Raw genomic sequence first — 22,181 nt, forward strand, 5'->3', positions numbered from 1 at the left:
GTCTTCTGTAAAAACAAAGTGCAGCTGTGACCGCACCCAGCCTTCCTCCCGAAGGTAGTTTCACAATTTCACGCAAACCAGGACATTTTTCTTCTTGTGTTCTTTCCTACGCCCCATGTTAGCAACAGGGAACGAATGCTACACTCCCTGGATGTAAGATGAGCATTAGCCTTCTACATTGAAAGAACAAAGCCATTTCAAAAATCAGTGCAACTCTTCATTGCCATTGTGGAGTGTATGAAGGGGCTTCCAGTCTCGTTCCAAAGGACCCCTTCTTGGATCACGTCCTGTATCCAGGCGTGCTATGACTTGGCAAAGATACCTGCTGCCACGCTGACAGAACACTCCTCAAGGGCGCAGGCATCCTCAGTGGTGTTCTTTGCTCAAGTTCCTATCCAGGACATCTGCAGGGCAGCAATGATCCACGCCTTTACATCGCACTATGCCATTACACAGCAGGCCAGAGATGATGCAGCTTTCGGCACAGCGGTGCTATAATCAGCGATCCCATAAACTCCGACCCCATCTCCTAGATAAAGCTTGGGAGTCACCCGCTTGGAATCGACATGAGCAAACACTCGAAGAAAAAACGGTTACCTACCTCTTGTAACTGTTGTTCGAGATGTGTTGCTCATGTCCGTTCCAATACCCAGCCGCCTCCCCTCTGTCAGAGTATCTGGAAAGAAGGAACTGAAGAAGTGGCGGGTCGGCAGGGACCTATATATGCTGCCATGAAGGCGCGACTCAAGGAGGCTCACAGTGACCTGATGGGTACCGCTAGGGGAAAAAACCCTCTGACTGTGCACGTGGCATGAACACACCTACTTGGAATGGACATGAACAACTGTTACGAAAGGTAGGAAACTGTTTTTTCTTTCCCTCTCACACATTGCCAGTAAAATATTTTGTAGGCCAAAGGATGTCCTCTTACATTTCTGAGACCCCAGTGAAGACTGATGGTGTACAGGGTAACTAAAGGCCTCATTTAAAGCCTGATCCAATGCCCACTGAAGTCAATGGAAAAGACTGACTCCAAGTTAATGGAAAGACAAGACTCCTGTTAAATTCACCGAAGCCTTTGAAGATAACACGGATTGCACAAAGGTTAACTGAAGGGAAAATTTGGCTGTGAGAATGTTTTGATGATGATGATGTGTGAGAAAGGAAGAACACAACTTAACTGCCAGAGCACACAGTAAATTTTCAGGGCTGGTAGTTAAATAGATATAATTGTTAAAATTGCTTGCCATCAGATGTTTGCTGTTGAAGAAAAAAATCCAGAATACTTAACGTTTGTTGTTTTAGTTAAATAAAACAATTTAAATGTCTGTCTTATGATGTTCTCCTCCTAATACAGCATGGCAAGAAAATCCTCCAAATATCAATGATTAACCTGTTGAATTGGAGATAGTTCACCTCTCAGTGACTTCATAAATATCTGCTTCAGTTACCTTTGGTAAATGAAATAACCAAACAATCATTCATTTTCAGATATAGCTGTAAAACTAACCTGAAAAGTTTTCAAAATAAATCACTGTTTAAAAATGTATACTGTGTACCTTCTAAAAAATGAAACCTACATCTATCTCTGAGTTGTGAAGAGTATGTATTAAGGTTATAACAACGAACAAGAATGCACTTTTATGTAGAAAACCATGATTAAATCGAGTCTTCCTGACTAGTTATTTAAATCAGATCCACCCTGTTACTGGTGGAGCTTAACAAGTATTTACGATGATGGGAAATTTTAAAGAGAAAATGGCTACTATAGACACAGACTTAGAATAAAGATTTTAAAAAATCAGTCTGAGTGGTGTTGGATTACTCTAAAAGCTTTCTGTGGTTTTAAGTAACTCTTAGATCTCTTTAAAATGTAAAATGCTTATTCTGATTTGTGCTACATCTGTTACCTTAAAAAGCGAGGCTGTTTTTGTGCAACTAGTTTATTTTGGGATTTTCCTTCCAAGTAATTTTTGCAAACATTGCTTGCTTATACAATATTACTAAAACTATTACTCATCTAATGATTTTAAATTTAAATTTTCAATTTTTTTCAAAAGTTATTGTGTTATAAAAATAGAATGTTATCCAGTCAAATTGTAGGAAAGCTATCTACTTTGCACCAGTAAAACTTTTTTAAAACAATGAATGTTTAATAGCCTTCCAAGGGGTGCAGGGAGGGGGGCAGAAAACCTAACTGGCTTCAAGACAGAGCTTGATAAGTTTATGGAGGGGATGGGATGGTGAGATCTCCTACAATGAATGGCAAGTTGCCTATTGGTGACAGCCAGTAGCAAAAATCCCCAACAGCCAGAGACAGGACACTAGATGGGGAGGGTTCTGAGTTACTACAGAGAATTATTTCCCAGGTGTCTGGCTGGTGGGTCTTACCCACATGCTCAGGGTCTAACTGATAGCCATATTGGGGTCAGGAAGGAATTTTCCCCTAGGTCAGATTGGCAGAAACCTGGGGTGGGGGTTGCCTGCCTCTTCAGTATGGGGCATAGGTCACTTACAGGTTTAAACTAGTGTAAATGGTGAATTCTCTGTAACCTGAAGTCTTTTTAAACAATTAAAAAAAAGCACATTTAGGATTTAGAAGCTTTAAATGTTTTATTTCTAAAAATATTTTATATATATGCAGTAGCTTCGGAAAGGCCTCTTAAACGTTCAAGGGCCATGAAAGACCCCATTAAACCCATTATTTTAGATCTTCTGGTAGATTATAGTGTCTAGGAAACTCCTTTAGTAACCTTAAAAGCTCAATTTTGTTGCAAGTTTGCTACGACAACACTGAGGGGAATGTGAGATTTTGCTCCAGCTGCTTCAAAACTATATGTTTCCACTTCACCTCAGCATTTGTCTGTAAGTGGGAGAGGCCATTTTCGGAACACAAACTCGTATTCAATTAATGTTATTGCTTAAATATGTGTAACAAAGGAAAACTTATTTAGCCTTTGGATGCTTTTCTAAATATATCCAAATCTAATTACTGAATTTGCCATATTTGGTTGCCCCATTTCTAATAAGTCAAAAGCCATGTTTCAAGATGTCAAAAATATTAATTTCTATTTTCAGGAACTTTACTTTCTGTGTGAAGCACTCTAAGTTGTGTCAGCTATGTGTCCAGTTCTAGAAAATCGTTGGTGTGTGATGTGTTCCATTTTTCTTTGTTTCCCTTAGGGCCCTGGAAACTAACAAATACAATCATATCACTGCTACTTACTTCTTACTAGCTGAGAGGATTCTGAGAGAGAAACAGGAGAAAGAAATTCAAACCAGATCTGCAAGCCCTAGCAACATCAAAGCTCAGTTCAGGTGAGCATTTAGACACTTCAGTGCTTTAGTCAATTTAATCAGAATGTTTTGAAATTCCAAGATAACGTTAAAAAACAGAAAAATATTATTTCATTGCTTGTTCAAAACATTTTGGGGGAACATATAAACAAGCTTTAGAATAGATTTTTATATCTGCCATGGGGAGGTCATGTTCAAAGTGTCATACCTGTATTATGTCTGATAGAGAAATTATTTGGTATGATTTCCTTCTGTTGGTTTAAATTCCACTTTGTAAAAACTATTCTGATGGTGTAATTCCCTAATTGCACTCCGGTGCTGATGGGGATCTATCATAAAGGAAAAGCTGAACTGAAGTTTACATAAGGATTTAGTTGTCAGGTCGTGTTCTGGGCTTCAGTAAATCTAGGTTAATTCAAGTACTTCTCAGGACGAAGCCCTTAAAAAGGACATACGTTTTGAGATTTTTTTTAACAAGTTAGATGTATTTATTAAGGAAACATGTTGAAATGGCTGTCTTCACTCTACTTGATTTATTTCTTAGCTAAACTGATTTTTAGGAATAAAAATGTTTTCAACATAGATCAGTAAGTTCCGTTTATCTGTCAGTGTCTCTCAACAACTGTTCCGTGGATGGGTACTGGTCCCTGGGATTTCCCTGACACAGTTTAGGAAGGCAGCAAGCCAGTCCCTGGTATCGAAAAGGTTGAGAAACACTGATCTGTATAATCCTATTAAAAATTACTCCTGGGGAGATTCTGCTGGACTGCTCACCAGCAAACCCCTCACCCCCATGCAGATTTCCTTCTTTTCCCTACAGAAAATGGCAGGGGGGCAAAGGGAAGCCGTGCGGGGGTGGAGGCATGACCGAGTGCAGTTTTTTTGGCGAGGCATGGGGGAGCACACGGGGTTATGTGCCACTGCCCCCTCCCCCATTTCTGCAAATGCAGAGCTGCCCAGCTTGGAGGCTGTGTCTTGGGCTCCGCTGACTCTACAGCTGAACACAGCCTCCTAGGTCCCTAGTGCCAGTTGGGCTCTCCTTCGGTGTGCTGGGAGCCTTCCTATTTTCTGTGGAACAGTGAGTGTCAGCGGTGAGGCTTGGGGGGGAAATGAGGGAAGGGAGGTGAGAGGGGAAGGAAGAGGGGTGGAATAGGATAGGGGGAGGGGAATGTGGCAGTGAGGGGAGGGGGATGGAGAAGAAAAGGGGATAGGGGAATCGGAGGGGGAAGCGGGAGCCCAGCATACGGCATCTCCTCGACAGCAGCTGGGGCTCCCTTGTTAAGCAGGCCCATCGAACCCTCACCTTGACAAGCCCTACACCCGGACCCCTCGGACAAGCCCCCCACACCCAGACCCTCAAGCCCACTGAGCCCTAACCAGCTGCACCTGGACCCCCACCCCATCAAGCCCCACTCCTTCAGCACCTGGACCCCCCACTGAGCCCTACTACCATCACCTGGATCCCCTGCGGAGTCCCATTGCCCAAGGAACCCCCCAATGAGCCCCTGTGCATCCAGATCTCCCACTGAGCTGCCAGCACCCACATTGCCACACACAGACATCTTCACTGCACATCAGGACCCTCCCACACTAAGCCCCTCCACACTTGCATCCTGCTGGCTGAGCCTGCCCAGCCACGCCTGGTGCACCTGGCACAGAGGGACAGGGCCCCGGGATGTTTCTGGGGCAGGCCCAGCCCTTGTACTGTGTCAGGGTCAGGTGCAGCCTCACTGCCGAGTCCCTGTACCAGGGGAGGTGAGGGCTTCAGGCTGATCTCCCACCTCAACGTAGCCAGTGGCCTGTGGTCCCCACTGCCATGCTGGAGTCACATTTATTTATTGACCAATAAAATTTGAAAAACTTTGCAGAATTTTAAAAAATTGTACACTTAATTTTTTTGGCGCAGAATTCCCTCAGGAGTAAAAAATGTAATAACTGTCAGCAATGCTCCTGAAATCTGTGGTCGCTCCATCTCATGTGGAAAAGATAGGAGAAATCTGCTGCTGCTTTTGTGTATGTAGTTGGTATTGGTGTGTTCACCCAGCCTTTAATTCTTTTGCATTTTTAGATTTAGGATCAAATTTATGCTGAAGAAAGAAACGGAGAGGATTTTAGTGAGAACATGCTAAACTGAAAGTTTCTGCTATATTTAAAATATTCACGGGGAAGAGGTACCCTCTCCCCCTAAACTCTGAGTTTTGTTTGGTGGCGTTAATGTGTTGATTGAGATGAAGGCAGCAAGCCTGCTGCTGTTAGGGGTTCCCTGAGCAAGGATCTGTTGACACTGAGAATCATCTTTGAGTTATTGCCCTGTCTTGATTATCATTTTAGGAAAGATTATCGAGGTTGTGCTGAGGTAGTTCCATCAATATTTGTATTCCTGAAATCTTTGATTCCCTCCCTTCCAGTGGCTGTGTCTTTAGGCCTGGGTATAGTACAGAGTGGTCGTCACTAACTTCCTTCCAGTGATGGATGAAAATCAGGTGCCTGTGCTGATTCTTTTTTATCTCTTGCCTGCCTTCAGAATGGTTAACCCAGGTCTGGACTCCAGGGGGTGGAAATGAAGATACTCCTGAGAGGCTCCATCCTTGGATTCCAAGGATGGTATCAGGCAATTGCTCTTCTGTTCCAAGGGTTTTCTCAAGCAGGATTCCATTTTGTCATCCTTACCATTCAACATATATAGGGAGTCATTAGGAAGAATAATGGGGAGATGTGGGTTGTGACATCTTTCCATTTTATACCCCCACTTCATTGAAGCCAGCTGGGGCAGTTGAGGGCTAATTAACTGAGACTCAACCCATACAAGCCTGAAATTACTGTAGACTGGGGGATACATTTGTAGAACTAGTTAACACTAGTTCAGCTCCCTTGACTGGAGGAGTTTGCCTGCTGTTTCTGATCTAGGTTTACGGCTTTGGTGGCTTTACACACTGTATGCAGCTTCTTCCAAAGGCCATTTGAAAACTTCAGTTCACTTACTGAGCTCACTTAGTGGTCTTTGCTGCAGGAAACGTATTTGTACTGCATGGTCTGCACTGGCTGACAGTTTATTTGCTGGGTGCAATTAAGTGTTCATTTTTAGCTATAAACCCCTAAATCATTTTGATCTTGCTGCTGAAGAGATTATTTCTCTCCTGCTGTGGTACCATGGCCTTTCATTCTGACACTCCCAGGATACCCTGTTCTTATTTTACATGAAATAAGATGAAAGAATCTGTGCATTTTCAAAATAAATCCAAATAGAATACTCAAATTTTTCAGTGTTTACTGTTAGAACAGTCAAAAAAACTAAGCACCATAAACTGAAAACCCTGAATATGCCTTTGAAATGACAGATGTTTTTAAAAGATTGTTTTATAGCACTGACTTTCAGACCTCCCAGCAGTCCTGGTTTTTGCAGGGCTGTCCTGTAAAACCCCTGTTCCAGTTGAAGTGGCTCTTGTCCTCTGGGGTTGGTGGGGTTTGGTTCCCTGCTCCAGGTGTTACAACCTGGCCGTGGCACATGAGGTTGCAGTATCACTCACTCAGATTTGCCCTGGCCATATTCTTTTCTCTCCCGGCTCCTCTATCAGTGGGGCCAGGCCAACCACCAGAGAGAGGAATTGAGCCCAGCCAGCCCCATGGAACAGGACAGCTGTGGGGCGAGAGCAGGATAGACTTGCAGTGCAACCCCTCTTCCCACTTCTGCGGCTGCACTCAATTCCCCATCCATTAGAGGCAGGACCCATCATGCTTTACCGACCTGAAATGTGGGGAGGTATGCAGTGCTGGAATTCTGAGTTGAAATATTAATGTGGACCAAAAAAATATTTCATTATACCTGGTAGTGTCTGCTTAGGAGATGTCAAGAACTGAAGTAAGTTATTTTATATCAAGACTGAGGTGAGCTGGTAGAAATGAATGGAGTAGTTTGTTTAATGCCTGCCCTGCAAATATTCCTTTGCTCCATGTGACAAGCAGAGCTACGTACTTTTATGGATAGTTGGTTCTTACAGCTCCAAGTAGTTTTGAGAGCGTTACTTGTTGTGTAGATATTGTCCTTGATCCGAAAGATCTACCAAAATAAAGGCCCTGTAGGGAAGAAGATGGACTGCTGCATAACTTTGATTTTGCAGTTAAGACATATTTGGAAACTTATTTTTAACTGACTCACAGGTTGGAGCTTTTCTGTCATCTCAAACCTATTGGAAATCACAGAAAATAAGAAAATTGTTGTAGAAATTATACAGTCGCTATTTCCCTGTTGTAATTAATGAGAATAAAATGTTGCCTAGTCATGATGATGATACTATCAAGATCCCATTGTTCTTCTTTTTGTCTTTATCACTGACAACACACAATGTCTCAAAACTCCTATTTCATTGACACCACAGTCCATTCTTAAATCACTGTCTATTTTTGCAAATGTTTTAGATATTCATTTTCTAAGCTAAGTATTATGTGTCATTAGTTTATTTCTTAAGGTCTATTTTGTGAACTAGTGATGTTTGTGGACTAGCATTTTAAAATACCAAGCATGCAACATATCAGAACTCTAGCTTGTTCTTACTTGCTAACAGAATGAATGGCATGTTACTGGCTAGAGGGAGACCTTGATAACACATGCTAATATTACAAATATAGAGGGCCAGATCCCCAGCCAGCTCCAATAGTCCTCTGTTAAGGGAAACTTCCCAAATAGCATGAAGCGAACATAGGGGTTGGGAGGAGGTGAGGCTGCAGCATGCTCCCCAGTGTGCTATTACAACCTGGCACAACTTAGAGGGCCTTTGTGACTGCCGTACCCAGGGCTCACATTCAACTGTTACAATGTAATGGCCCTTTCATACTTCCACCTTGTTCTTGAAAATACCATTGATGTGTAGTGACATTTTCCTACGTTTGCAGAGCCTGAAACCACACCTCTGAGAGGTCTAAACTATCCCATTCATCTCACTGGGTGCTAACTTAGTTGCCAATCATACTTTAAATGTCCAAGTCACCAAAGCGCATCAGAAAGGAGAAGAGTCTATTGTGAACATTTCCACAGGGGCACCCCCAGTGAGTGGCTTTGGAAGATATCACCACTTTTTCTGCCCCCAAATCAAGGAGGAGTCTAGTAGAGCTCATTGGAGAATCTGAGCCCTTCCTAAGGGGAAGCCAAGCTCACGAAGGCCCAGTGGGACACTCGAGCCTCCCAGAGGGGAAGCCGAGCCCAGCATAGCCCATGGATGCATCTGGACCCCACTAAGTGGAGCTGAGCGCAGAGAGCATACATACATGATCATAGTATGAAAATCTGCTTAATCAACTGTGAGCAGTGTCTGATGTAGGTGGAGCACAGAAGAGTACCACTAGCTTCCCCACCTCCCAGTTTGTGTCAGAAAGCCATGTTTGTAACCCATCCTCGGGTGAACCAAGCACTGCTCTGATGTACTGAGAATCATACTGGGTCAGACCAATGGTCCATCTAGCCTGTCTTTCACCAGTGGCTGGTGCCAAATGCTTCAGAGGGATTGAATAGAACAGTGTACTTTATTGAGTGATCCACCCCTGGTTATGCAGTCCCGGTTTCTAGTAGTCAAGAGTTTAGGGACACCCAGTGCATGTGGTTCCATCCTGACCATCTTGGCTAATTGCCATTGATGGACCTAGCCTCCCTGAATTTATCTAATTCTCTTTTGAACCCGGTTATACTTTTGGTCTTCACAACACCCCCTGGCAATGAATTCCACAGGTTGACTGAAGAAATACTTCCTTATCTTTATTTTAAATCTTCTGCCTATTAATTTCTTTGGGTGACTCCTGGTTCTTGTGTTGTGTGAAGGGGTAAATAACACTTTCTTATTCACTTTCTCCAAACCATTGGTGATTTTATAGACCTCTATTATATCTCCCCTCAGTTTTCTCTTTTCCAAGCTGAAAAATCCCCAATCTTTTTAATCTCTTCTCATGTGGAAACTGTTCCATGCCCCTAATCATTTTTGTTGCCCTTCTTTGTACTTTTTCCAATTCTGATATATCTTTTTTGAGATGAGATGACTAGAACGTCATGTGTATTAAAGGTGTGGGTATACAATAGATTTATAGAATGGCATTATGATATTTTCTGTTGTCTTATCTTTCCCTTTCCTACTAGTTCCTAATATTCTGTTAGCTTTTTGAATTGCCACTGCACACTGAGAACTAAGTATGACGACTCCAAGATCTTTCTTGAGTGGTAACGGCTAATTAAGACCCCATCATTTTGTATGTATAGTTGGGATTGTTTTTTCTAATGTGCATTACTTTGCCCTTATCAATACTGAATTTCATCTGTCATCTCATTGCCTAGTCTCCCAGTTTGGTGAAATCACTTTGTAACTCTTCGCAGTCTGCTTTGGACCTAACTATTTGAGTAATTTAGTATAGTCTGCAAACTTTGACACCTCACTGTTTACCCCTTTTTCTGTATCATTTATGAGTATGCTGAATAGCACAAGTCCCAGTACAGATCCTTGGGGGTGATTGGGGGTGGGGGACTGCTATTTACCTCTCTCCACTGTGAAGACTGATCCTTTATTCCTACCCTTTGTTTTCTGTCTTTTAATCTGTTAATGATCCATGAGAGGACCTTCCCTTTTATCCCATGACTCCTTACGATGCTTAAGAGCCTTTGGCAAGGGACCTTGTCAAACGCTTTCTGAAAGTCCAAGTTTACTATGTCCGCTGGATCACCCTTGTCCATGTGCTTGTTGAACCCCTCAAAGAATTCTCATAGATTGGTGAGGCATGATTTCCTTTTACAAAAACCTTGCTGACTCTTCCCTGACACGTTGTGTTTATTTATGTTTGTTAATTCTGTTCTCAACAGTTTCAACCAGTTTGTCTGGTACTGAAGTTAGGATTAATTGCCTGCAATTGCCAGGATCACCTCTGGAGTCTTTTTTAAATATCAATGTCACATTAGCTATGCACCAGTCATCTGGTACAGAGGCTGATTTAAGCAATGGGTTACATTCCACAGTTAGTAGTTCTGCAGTTTCGTATTTGAGTTCCTTCAGAACTCTTCGATGAATACCATCTGGACCTGGTGACTTATTACTGTTGCATTGATCAGTTTGTTCCAAAACCTCCTTTGATATCACAATCTGAGACATTTCCTCAGCTTTGTCACCTAAAATGAATGGCTCAGGTGTGGGAATCTCCCTCAGATCCTTTTCAGTGAGTACCGATGCAGAGAATTCATTTAGCTTCCCCGCAATGGCCTTGTCTTCCTTCAGTGCTCCTTTACCAGCTTGATCGTTCAGTGGCCCCACTGATTGTTTGGAAGGCTTCCTGTTTCTGATGTACTTAAAAAAACCTGCTGTTAGTTTTTGTGTCGTCTTATAGTTGCGCTTCAAATTCTTTTTTGGCCAGCCTAATTATACTTTTGCACTTGACTTGCCAGAATTTATGCTCCTTTGTATTTTCCTCAGTAGGATTTGACTTCCAATTTTTACAAGATGCCTTTTTGTCTCAAACCACCTCTTTCACTCTTGTTTAGCATAGTGGGATTTTTTGATGGTCTTAGTGTTTTTTGTTTTTTTTAATTGGGGTATGCATTTAGTTGGAACCTCTTTTTAAAGTTTCTGTGCAGTTTGCAGGTATTTTACTCTTGTGACTGTTCTATGGTACTGTTCAGTTAAATTAAGATTTTTACTATATTTGACACTTTGTTCTCTTTCAGATATAGTGACACTCCCCCACCAGCGTAACCTACTCTCATTCCTGTATATTTTATACCCTGGTATTACCGTGTCTCATTGATTATCTTTGTTCCACCAAGTTTCTGTGATGTCAATTATATCAATATCCTAATTTAATACCACACACTCAAGTTCACCCATCTTAATATTTATCTGCCTTCATGGGACATAATTGAATGGGACTCTTTTTTGTTGTTGATTGTTTCTATTCAGTTCCTACCTGTACTTTGTCAACTTCTATCCTCTCTTTTTTACTGTGATTTGGAGTAACCCCTTTAATAAATACTCCTCTAATGGATGTGTCTGTCCTGACGGTGTGCTCCTCTGCACCTGTTGGCTTCCCCCAACCTTTAGTTGAAAAACTGTTCTGCAACCTTTTAAAGTGTCACTTCTTTCATAGCTGCTTTGATTTGAGGTTTGTGCTGAATACGCAGTCATATTACATTCAAAGTTCCACTCAATTACAGATAAAATGTCTTTGGAAAATATCATGTTTTTTTGTTGCCTGGACTCATATGACTTGTTGGTTGAATATTAAAATGACTAGGAGAAATTGATTTAGTCAGTGGCAGTACATCAACCGTGTTACAGTTTAAATTCTAAGGTAAAAAATTTCTATCAGCTGTATTCGTGTACTTTAAGTAAAGGCAATTTTGTAAAAGCAAACTTAGACCATACGTTGAGAAAAAAAGACACTGACATTTGAAAATGTCATTTTTTTCTGAATTAATGGTTTAAAAATATGTGAATGAGAAGATGAAAACTAGCAATATGTCTGAGCAAATACAAAGCCATTGAATTGATGGCTTTTATATTGTTGATTGAAGACTGGAAAGAATAAAAAAGCTCCAGATTAACCTTGTCTACAGTACCGTCATTCTTAGATTGTGTTTGAAAAGCTCCAGGAACAGGACCCTCCCTGCCAAGTGCATACTGATTCTAGACCTCCCACAAACATTTGATTTAGTGTTTTCTGTGACGTTGAAGAAAGTTTTTTCAATTTGTTTTCTGAGAGCTGTCATGGATTTTGCAGATCTCTAAATTGGCAACAACCAATTTAAATTATACTTATCATTTTTCTTAAGTTTTCTTTTAAAATTACTATTTATAAATTGTACTGGCTTGCCAAGTAGGATAATTGCTGTGGCCTTTATGATCTCTCTATACTGTGACGATTTTATATTGTGTATTCTTAAGCTATCAGTCAAATCTAATTTTACCTTTTTTTCCCTTCACAATCTCTTACGTAGGCAATCATGGCCAACAAAAATCGATGTACCCCAGGACCTGGAGGATGACCTTACAGCTTCTCCTCTCTCCCATGCAACTGTTCCTCAGTCTCCAGCTCGCACTGCTGAAAATGTTCTTAATGGTCACAGAAGTAAGGCACTTGGCGATTCAGCAAAGAAAGAGGATATCCCTGAATTAGCTGGGCCAGCACTTTCAGTGGTTCCTTCAGTGAGCTTAAAACCCACCACTAGTGGCCGGAAGTGCTTGTTTAGAGTAGAAGAAGATGAAGAGGAAGATGAAGAAGATAAGAAACCCATTTCTCTTTCAACTCAAGTTGTTTTGCGCCGCAAGCCTTCGGTTACAAATCGTCTCACTTCCAGGAAGAGTGCACCAGTCCTCAATCAGATATTTGAGGAAGGGGAGTCAGATGATGAGTTTGACATGGATGAGAACTTACCCCCAAAGCTTAGCAGGTTAAAAATGAATATTGCTTCACCGAGCACAGTGCATAAGCGCTACCACAGAAGGAAAAGCCAGGGTCGGGGGTCTAGTTGCAGTAGCTCAGAAACTAGTGATGATGACTCAGAAAGTAGGAGACGGCTAGATAAAGATAGTGGGTTTACATACTCCTGGCATAGACGGGATAGTAGCGAAGGGCCACCTGGAAACCAAGGAGATGGTGGTGGACAGAGCAAACCAAGCAATGGAAATGGAGGCGTAGACAAAACAAGCCCTAGTGATAACAACAAAAGTGGGGGAAGTCCCTCCACAGGCTCCAGTGGTAGCACTAATAACACTTCAGGTTCTACTCGTAAATGTGCTGGATCTGGAAACTCAATGCAGTTATCTTCTAGAAGTGCAGGGGACCTGGTTGAAAGCCTAAAATTGATGAGCCTTTGCTTAGGTTCACAGATTCATGGCAGCACTAAATACATTATTGATCCTCAAAACAATCTGTCATTTTCCAGTGTGAAAGTGCAAGAGAAATCAATGTGGAAAATGTGCATAAGTTCTACTGGGAGTGCAAATCCAGCTTCATCTTTGGGCAGCATAAAATTCTTTTCTGACCAAATGTCAGACACAGCAAATGAGTTGGAACGGATAAAGAGTAAGAACTTGAAAAATAATGTGCTACAACTACCTCTCTGTGAAAAGACTATATCTGTGAATATTCAGCGGAACCCCAAGGAGGGACTGCTGTGTACCTCCAGTCAAACTAGTTGTTGTCAGGTCATTTGACAGTGACCTGACTTAATAGCTCAATCTACTTGACAACACCATTCTTCCTGTTCAGAGCTGTGAACACCTTATTTCAATGAACCCCTTTTTTTGTCTTAATATTTTAAAGTGGGCTTTATGAGCAGTTATTTATTACATTTAAATTTTGTGTTTGCTTGATGGTATGACAATGCATGGTCTTTGTGCATGCTGCTAGCCAATACATCTTTCTTTCCCAACATAATAGACTATTTTATTGTGTAATTTTTACACACATAATTTTACTATGGAAGATCTGGATTAAATTAAAATGTATATCTGGATCCTAGTGTAAATGTAGCACTTGGAAGTTTCATATTCTGCACTTAAACTAGAGAGAGAGAGAGAAGCTTTTGTTTGCTTGTGAAATGTTAATTCTTGTTCTGACCTTCTGTGATATCTAAAATATGTGATATGTGGCATACTTCTGTGTGTCTGAAACAGAACCAAAGCAATAATGTTTTGATGCTGAAAACTCCTCAGGGAGCTTTCAGATGTTCCAAGGCTTGTACAAAGCAAAGATGCACTGAAAATTAGTGATCTTAAACTATGATTTTAAACCCACACCTATTTGTCTTAAGCTATATGGTTAAAGTTGTGGCTCAAAATCAAACTGAAAAGATCTTGTTTTCCTATAGGCAAGATTTTTTTAAAAAGCAACTAGATTTGTAAGGCAGCTTTTTCCCATAGAAATGTGTTAGTATTACAAGCAGACAATCTTCTTTTTTAATATAACAAAGGTAAATTATAAAGTCTACTTCTGAGTTTTTACATTCTAACTGAAAATAAATAGTTTGTATACATTACTTCCGTTAGTAGTAGTCTATCATGACAATTACCTTAAATATTTTAGCATTTCTTATTCTGAGTGTGACCCTTAGATCTCAAAATGCAATAAAGAATGGAAAATGTTTAAATAATTGGATGCAAATTTAAATTAATCAGTATTATTGTCCGATAAAAATTTTCCTCATCATTAGACTTTTTGGCTCTTGTCAGGACTTAATATGTTGTGTTGTCTCCTGTATTTACTCTGTTTTGTTAATTTCCCTCAGTACTCTCATTTTCTATTAAAATCAAGGCCAATATTTACAAAAACTAAAAATTGGGCACATAAGAAAATACCCTTCCACGTTCTTTAAAGCTATTAGCTTTTCCATTTTGTGTCCCCATTGCCATTAAAATAATGGCAAATTCGTGTGTTAGAATATTTCTGTACAAAAGGTTACTTTTGAGCAGAAGAACTAACTTTTTTGTGGAATTTTATTATCTAGAATAAAATATATTGCAGATTCCTAATTTTGGGAAGGGCAAGAATGTTTTATTTTTTCATGCTGTGCACTGGGTCTTCAAAGCAATGCTAGTAAAAATTGGTGGTATTATGTAGCAGCACCCCAGCCAGACATTGAATGGTCTGCGAGGAGTTTACACTGTTTAGCATATTGTAACATTTTTACACAATGGTCAAATACAATGCATTTCATGGACACCGTAGAGCGAGTAGAGCACCAAAGAACTGCATTACATTTGGTCATAATCTCTGTAGTTCACACTGGCTTTTCTTAATTAGTATGATACATTTTATTAGGACAATCTATATTGCACCGAGTACTTTTACTGGCTAGCCTAGCTAGGGATTATACATTCTGCTCCCTAAACAAAACAAGTGATAAACATTTTACTTTATGGAACTTTTCAGTTTTAAGCTACAGTTGCAGTTCAGTCAGTGTGATATTTATAAACTGAAAGCTACAAGAAGAGATGTGTGGGTGAAGCCATAGAACACATTTGCTTGATATTTTTGAGCAGGGATCTTATAAAGGGCCAGAAATAAGATGTGTGGTTCACAGACAGTGAGCATAACATCTATATTAAAAGTAAGAGAAAAGTTTATAAAGGGCATTGGCAATAAACTATTGCAGCTTTTTTTTCCAAGTATTGTAAATACTTTCCTGATATTATGTACAGCCTTGGAATGGCACCTTTTAACTAACCCCAGGTGTATTTTGTTTCCAATGTTTTTATATACAGATGTATATATGGTGCTCACTTTAGAACAGCAGTGTTGACCATTTATGCTGCATAGCTGTATTATAGCCTTATTAGTTGTGTATGGTTGGTTGAACTTCTGGGTGTACAAAAGTTAGTCTGAGTGTTATCCTTTTATCCATTTGTTCATAGGTGAATGATTGTGCATGTGTTGTATGTTATATTATGTTGTCATGTAAAAGGAAGGGAGAGAATAACCACTACATTAAAATAATATTGGACCAAACTATTTAGAGCGAGTAAACAGTTTCTTGTACCCCTTAACCTGTCTTTAAAAGTTGCATATAGTTATGGTAGCATATAAATTAAATATTGTGGAAAAACAATTAGTCTTGTATTTTTCTCCGTGTGTATATATAAATGTACCTTTAGAAACTTTATCTGTATTTAAGATGTGACAATCTTGACACAGAATTTTAAGCGTAGCAGTAAAAATAAAATAGAACAGAATTAAATAACTTCTCACCAAGAAAGAATGTGTGTGTTAAGAGGGTACAGAAATATCAGCTGATCTTGTCGGTTGCTTCCAGCAATGTTTGGCTTTCTTCATTGTGTAAACATTCACGGTGTGTGTCAGAAATGGAAAATCCAGTTAATAAAAATGACATCTTGATTGGTGCATAAACTTTGTTTTCCATGTCAACTTTATACAATTTGCTAAATCAGACTATTCATTCTACACTATGGGGTGAAATAAAATCTCTTCTGCTCTAGTATCACTTATCAGAACATATGAAGTGGTGGTGGTGGTGGTGGTGTCTGGTTCAAACAGATGGGGAAGTCTTTGCAACATGAGGCTAGATTCACGGAAGTGCCTAAAGTAGTAGTTAGGCACTACTGACATTTACAAAACCATCACTCAGCTGTCCCCTATTCCTCTAGGTGCCTAAATTTTCGCTGGTTGGGTATGCGCAATGTCATCTAGCTGCTCAGCAGTGAAGCTCATACTTATGCCCTAACAGGATTGTCAATCTAAGCAGGGTCTGTCCCAGGAGATGTGCTCAGTGCATGCTTAACCTGCACAAGAGACAGCAGGCTACAAGCAGGCTGGGAATTTTTGGGTCTGGCTGGTGGCTAGGGTACTTGGGATGAGGGAAACCCAAGTTTGAAGCCCTGATTTATAGCATGAACTTGAACCTCACACTTCCCATAGCCAAAGTGCCCTAACCACCGGACTACCAAACTCTCTCTTTTTCTGGCCCAATAAATATTTATTTTTACAAAGTGGAACAGCTTCGGAAGAGATTGAGATGCAGAGTAGCTAATAGCCAACTGGTTGGGGCACTCCTGGGATGTGGGAGACCTGGGTTCAAGTCCCTGCTTCAAATCAGGCAGAGCAGGGATTTAAAAGCAGGTCTTCCATGTTGCAGGAGACTACCCTAACCACTGGGCTATAAAGGGGATAGGCTTTCCGTCTCTACTCCCCCCACCCCCTGTGCAGCTAAGCTGTTTTAGGTGCCTAATTCCAGCTGAGGGTTCGTGTCAGAATTCTGAGCAAAGGAGAAGGCATCTCCCTCCAATCTGGAGTTAGGCCCTGCCCCTTGGCATTTCTTACTGGCTAGTTTAGGTGTTCACAAGCTGAGGGGAGAGCTGCCGATCTTCTGTACCTCTCCCCACACAATGCATGGTGAGTCTGGGTGCTTATCTTGGACCTGTGAATTCCAGTGGGTACCAGGGCACTCGATGAGTTACACATTGCACTTGTGTATACTTAATATGGAACACCAGCGTTAAGGCTACAGAAGCGGTTAGTTGAAAGTCCCATGTTTTCACTGTGTCCACCCACACAGCTGCATTCGTTTAGTTACACTGGTGCAATTTTGGTGTCTAGACAAGACCTCAACTATTTTTTGTGCTTAAAATGTCTATGGCTGGCAACAATGGAAATGTTTCAGAGTCACAGCCGTGTTAGTCTGTGTCCGCAAAAAGAACAGGAGGACTTGTGGCACCTTAGAGACTAACCAATTTATTTGAGCATAAGCTTTTGTGGACTACAGCCCACTTCATCGGATGCATAGAATGGAACATATAGTAAGAAGATATATATACAGAGAACACGAAAAGATAGGATTAGCCATACCAACTGTAAGAGGCTAATTAATTAAGATGAGCTATTATCAACAGGAGAAAAAAACTTTTGTAGTGATAATCAAGATGGCTCATTTTGACCATTGACAAGGTATGAGGATACTTAACATGGGGAAATAGATTCCATATGTGTAATGACCCAGCCACTCCTGTCTCTATTCAAACCCAAGTTAATAGTATCTAGTTTGCATATTAATTCAAGCTCAGCCATTTCTCTTTGGAGTCTGTTTTTGAAGCTTTTCAGTTGCAAAATTGCCACCTTTAAGTCTGTTCCTGAGTGACCAGAGAGATTGCAGTGTTCTCCTACCGGTTTTTGAATGTTACGATTCCTGATGTCAGATTTGTGTCCATTTATTCTTTTGCATAGAGACTGTCCGGTTTGGCCAATGTATGTGGCAGAGGGGCATTGCTGGCACATTATAGCATCACATTAGTAGATGTGCAGGTGAATGAGCCCCTGATGGTGTGGCTGATGTGGTTGAGTCCTATGATGGTAACTAATACTTCTGAATGATGAGGGAACATAAGAATGGCCCTACTGAGTCTGACGAAAGGTCCATCCAGCCCAATATCTTGTCTTCCAACAGTGGCCAGTGCCAGGTGCCCCAGAGGAAATGAACAGGTAATCATCAAGTGATCTATCCCCTGTCACTCATTCCCAGCTTCTGGCAAACAGAGAACACTTCAACCTCTCTGGCCACTCAGTAACAGACTTAACGGTGGCAATTTTGCAACAGAAAAGCTTCAAAAACACACTCCAATGAGAAATTGCTGAGCTTGAATTAATATGCAAACTAGCCACTATTAACTTGGGTTTGAATAGAGACTGGGAGTGGCTGGGTCATTACACATATGGAATCTATTTCCCCATGTTAAGTATTCTCACGCCTTCTTGTCAACTGTCTAAATGGGTCATCTTGATTATCACTATAAAAGTTTTTTTTTCTCCTGCTGATAATAGCTCATCTTAATTAATTAGCCTCTTACAGTTTGGTATGGCTACTTCCACCTTTTCATGTTCTCTATGTATGTGTGTGTAAAATCTTACTAATGTTCCATTCTATGCATCCGATGAAGTGGCCTGTAGCCCACAAAAGCTTATGCTCAAATAAATTTGTTAGTCTCTGTTGCCACAAGTATGTCTAACAATTGAAAGGTAACTTTAGCTATTTGCTCCTGGAGGGTTTCTCTTCAGCCTCAATGTGTCACCTCACTCTTAAACATCTGAACTTTAAGAATGTAGCATATAAATGTTGGTCTCAGATTAAGCCATTTCATTCTTCTTCTGCCTCCAGTGAACTTGGAGAACAATTGATCACTATGCACTGTCCTCTTTGTAACAGCCTGTAATGTATTTGAAGATTGTATCAGCATCTCTCGCCAGTCTTCTTTTCTCAAGACTAAACATATCCAGGATTTTTTTGGGGGGGTGGACCTTTCATTATAGCTCAAATTTTCTAAAGCTTTTATCATTTTTGTTTTTCTCCTTTGGTCACCTTTGTGTTTGTCTGCATCTTTAAGGTGTGGCACCCCAAACTGGACACAATACTCCAGCTAAGGCCTCACCATTACCAAAATACTGCCAATATCTTATCTACAACACTCCTGTTAATATATCTTAGACTATTTTGCCTAGTTGCCAACTGCACATTGTTGGCCCAACTTCAATTTGTGATCCACTATAAACCTCAGCTCCTCTTCAGCAGTACTACCATCTAGCCTGTTAGTCTCCATTTTGTATTTGTGCATTTGATTTTTCCTTCCTAAGTGTAGTTCTTTTCACTTGTCTTTACTGATTTCATCTAACTGATTTCAGACCAATTCTCCTATTTGTCAAGGTCATTTTGAATTCTAATTCTGTCCTCTCCAAAGTGCTTGCACAATCCCTCCCACCGCGGTGTCATTCACAGATTTTATACTCCATTATCCAAGTCATTAATGAAAATGTTGAGTAGTACTGGACCTAGGACAGAAACCTGCAGGACCCCACGAGATATGCCCTCCCTGTTTGACAGAAAATTACTATGTTTTTTCAACCAGTTGTGCACCCATCTTATAGGAATTTCATCTAGACCACACTTCCCTAGTTTTCTTATGAGAATGTAATCCCCAAAAAATAGCTAATGGTTCCAAGATTGTTTCAGCTAGTTCCTTAAGTACCCTAGGTGAATTTCATCATGTCCTGCCAACTTGAATACTTCTAACTTGTTTAAATACTCTTTATATACTGTTTTTAAGCTTATGTTCCTTCCCCTTATTGTTAATATTATGTTAAGCATCTGATCACACTTACCCATTTAAGCCATGTCTACACTTACAAGCTGACAGTGGCACAGCTGTACTGATAGAGCTATGCTGCTGTTCTCCCATTGACATAATCAAATCAGCTCAATGAGCGGCAACAGCTATGTTGGTGGGACAGCGTCTCCCCCTGACATAGCACTCTGCTCACGAGTGCTTATGCCACCAAAGCTTATGTCTGTCAGGGGTGTGTTTTCTTCCCCCCACATCCCTGAGCAACAAAAGTTTTGCTGACAAGTGCTAGTGTAGATATGGCTTTAAATGAAGCCTGAAGCAAAACAGTCATTAAACAGCTACGCTGCATTGATGTCTGCCATTATTAGCTCTCCCTCCCCACTAAGTAGTGGACCTACACTTTCCTTAGTCTTTCTCTTGCTCCAGGTATTTATGGCATCTTTTCTTATGTTTATGTCCCTTGCTAAATGTACCTCATTTTGTGCCTTAGCCTTTCTGATTTTGTCCTTATGTGCTTGTCCTGTTCTTTGGTATTCATCCTTAACAATCTGTTCATGTTTCCACTTTTTGTAGAATTCCTTTTTGATTTTCAAATAGTTAAAGAGTTCCTGATGCAGCCATTTTGACGTCTTACTGTACTTCCTATCTTTCCTTCGCATTGAGATAGTTTGCACTTGTACCTTACTGCCAGCACTCCTTTTTCCCTTATATATTCTTCCCATGGGATCCTACATACCAGTCCTCTGAGTTGCTTAAATCTCCTTTTTAAAGACCATTGTCCTTATTCTGCTGCTCTCCTTCCTTTCCTTAGAGTCATGAAATCTATCATTTCATGATCACTTTCATCCAAACTTCCTTGAACCTTCACATTTGCAACCAGTTCCTTCCTGTTAGTCAGAATCAAGACTGGCTGTCCCCCTGGTTACTTCCTCTTGTTTGCACACTTAGAATTACCTGAGACGAAGCAGTTAGTAAGAGCAGAACAGAACTCTGAAATAATGCTAGCAAAAATTAAAATGTATCTATAAATAAATACAGAATACAGATTCTAACTAAGATGGAGAAAAGAGGGACCAAATGTGATTCCAAAAAGTGGAAGGAATCAGCCAATTTTTCCACCCTTCAAGGGATTTTAAATACTGTATAGCATTTCACTGTAAAATTAGCCCATCAGTACTGTCAATCCTAATGACCAATTTCAAGATATGTAGGCAATTATCTATGTATAAATCCATAATTTAGATTGACAGAACTGTGTCTCAATTTGTATGTCTGAAGCCTAAATCTTGGATTTACTTTTCTAATTTAAGTTTAACAAGAGGCTGAGGCCTGTAACTGTTCCTATATTCAGTCACACATCTTTTCTTTAGTAGCCTGAAGTATGAGTCTCTTCCCATTAACTGTTTTCTGTTAAAGCTTCAGTTATGAGAAAGTTTCAAATTTAGAGCACGTATTAAATATGTGCTTTATTTCATCACTGATTTAATCTTTTACCTAATGTGCACTATACTTTGATTTCCACTGTTAACCTAACAGAAGGATGCCAGGGGCTTTTTACTAACAAGGTAAATCTTTGTAAAAGTTTAATTGATTCAATTTACTACTGGCACCTCTTCACAGTGCATGTAATCCCCAAAGCTGGGTCCCAAACTGCAGTGTGTAGTGTCCCTGACGTGGGAGACTGACTCTTCAGGAACTGCTGATCGAGAACACAGTAAACAAGCACTGAACCATTAGGATGATTGAAAAACTTAAATATTCAAGATCAAATACCATGATGGCTTGCATGCATTGTTGTGATTTACCAACTCATTTATTTACCGGACATCTGCTTTAGGTTAAAAATGGCTGTTTCAAGTGTATTTGTGATCCTTATTAAATGACAGCAAGTCACATTTATTCCTACTGTATCATCACACTGAATTACACTAGGGAGGAATTTGGCCTAATAACTCTTCACGTGTGCAGCACAGAATGAACCTCTGACTTTGTTCACATTAGAAATCAATCTGTTTATAGCGTTTCAAGCAGGAAGGATATAAATATGTAGCTTGTTTTTTAAAAAGTGATTTCCAGTTTTGAATAGAGCCTCAAGCATAAATTGACTCTCCCATAGGTGTGTCAGTGAGCTTCTGAAATGAACAGTCAGAAGTAAATCAAGGAAATGCTTGTTTTCTGCATTCAGACTCTGCTACATTCACCTCTGTTTGTTTATTTGTATACATCTTACCAATATTTTCCTCTCTGGTTTGGGGAATAAATTCCCAACTAAGGAACAGATATATTCACTTGTTT

At 40.3% G+C, this 22,181-nt stretch overlaps 1 protein-coding gene across 5 annotated transcripts in view; it reads left to right on the plus strand.

Moving 5' to 3' along the window:
• SNRK (SNF related kinase) overlaps positions 1-16,167 on the plus strand; it is an 81,536-nt gene extending 65,369 nt beyond the window's left edge. For all 5 annotated transcript variants that reach the window (XM_037890353.2, XM_037890355.2, XM_037890356.2 and 2 more), the window contains 2 exons: positions 3,184-3,318; positions 12,257-16,167. In XM_037890353.2, the coding sequence (XP_037746281.1) occupies positions 3,184-3,318; positions 12,257-13,475 (1,354 nt within the window). In that variant the 3' untranslated portion in view covers positions 13,476-16,167. The remainder of the gene's footprint in view (positions 1-3,183; positions 3,319-12,256) is intronic.
• The last annotated feature ends 6,014 nt before the right edge of the window (positions 16,168-22,181 follow it).

Source organism: Chelonia mydas, chromosome 2, assembly GCF_015237465.2.
Source record: "Chelonia mydas isolate rCheMyd1 chromosome 2, rCheMyd1.pri.v2, whole genome shotgun sequence".
In the NCBI taxonomy this organism is placed as follows: Eukaryota; Metazoa; Chordata; order Testudines; family Cheloniidae; genus Chelonia; species Chelonia mydas.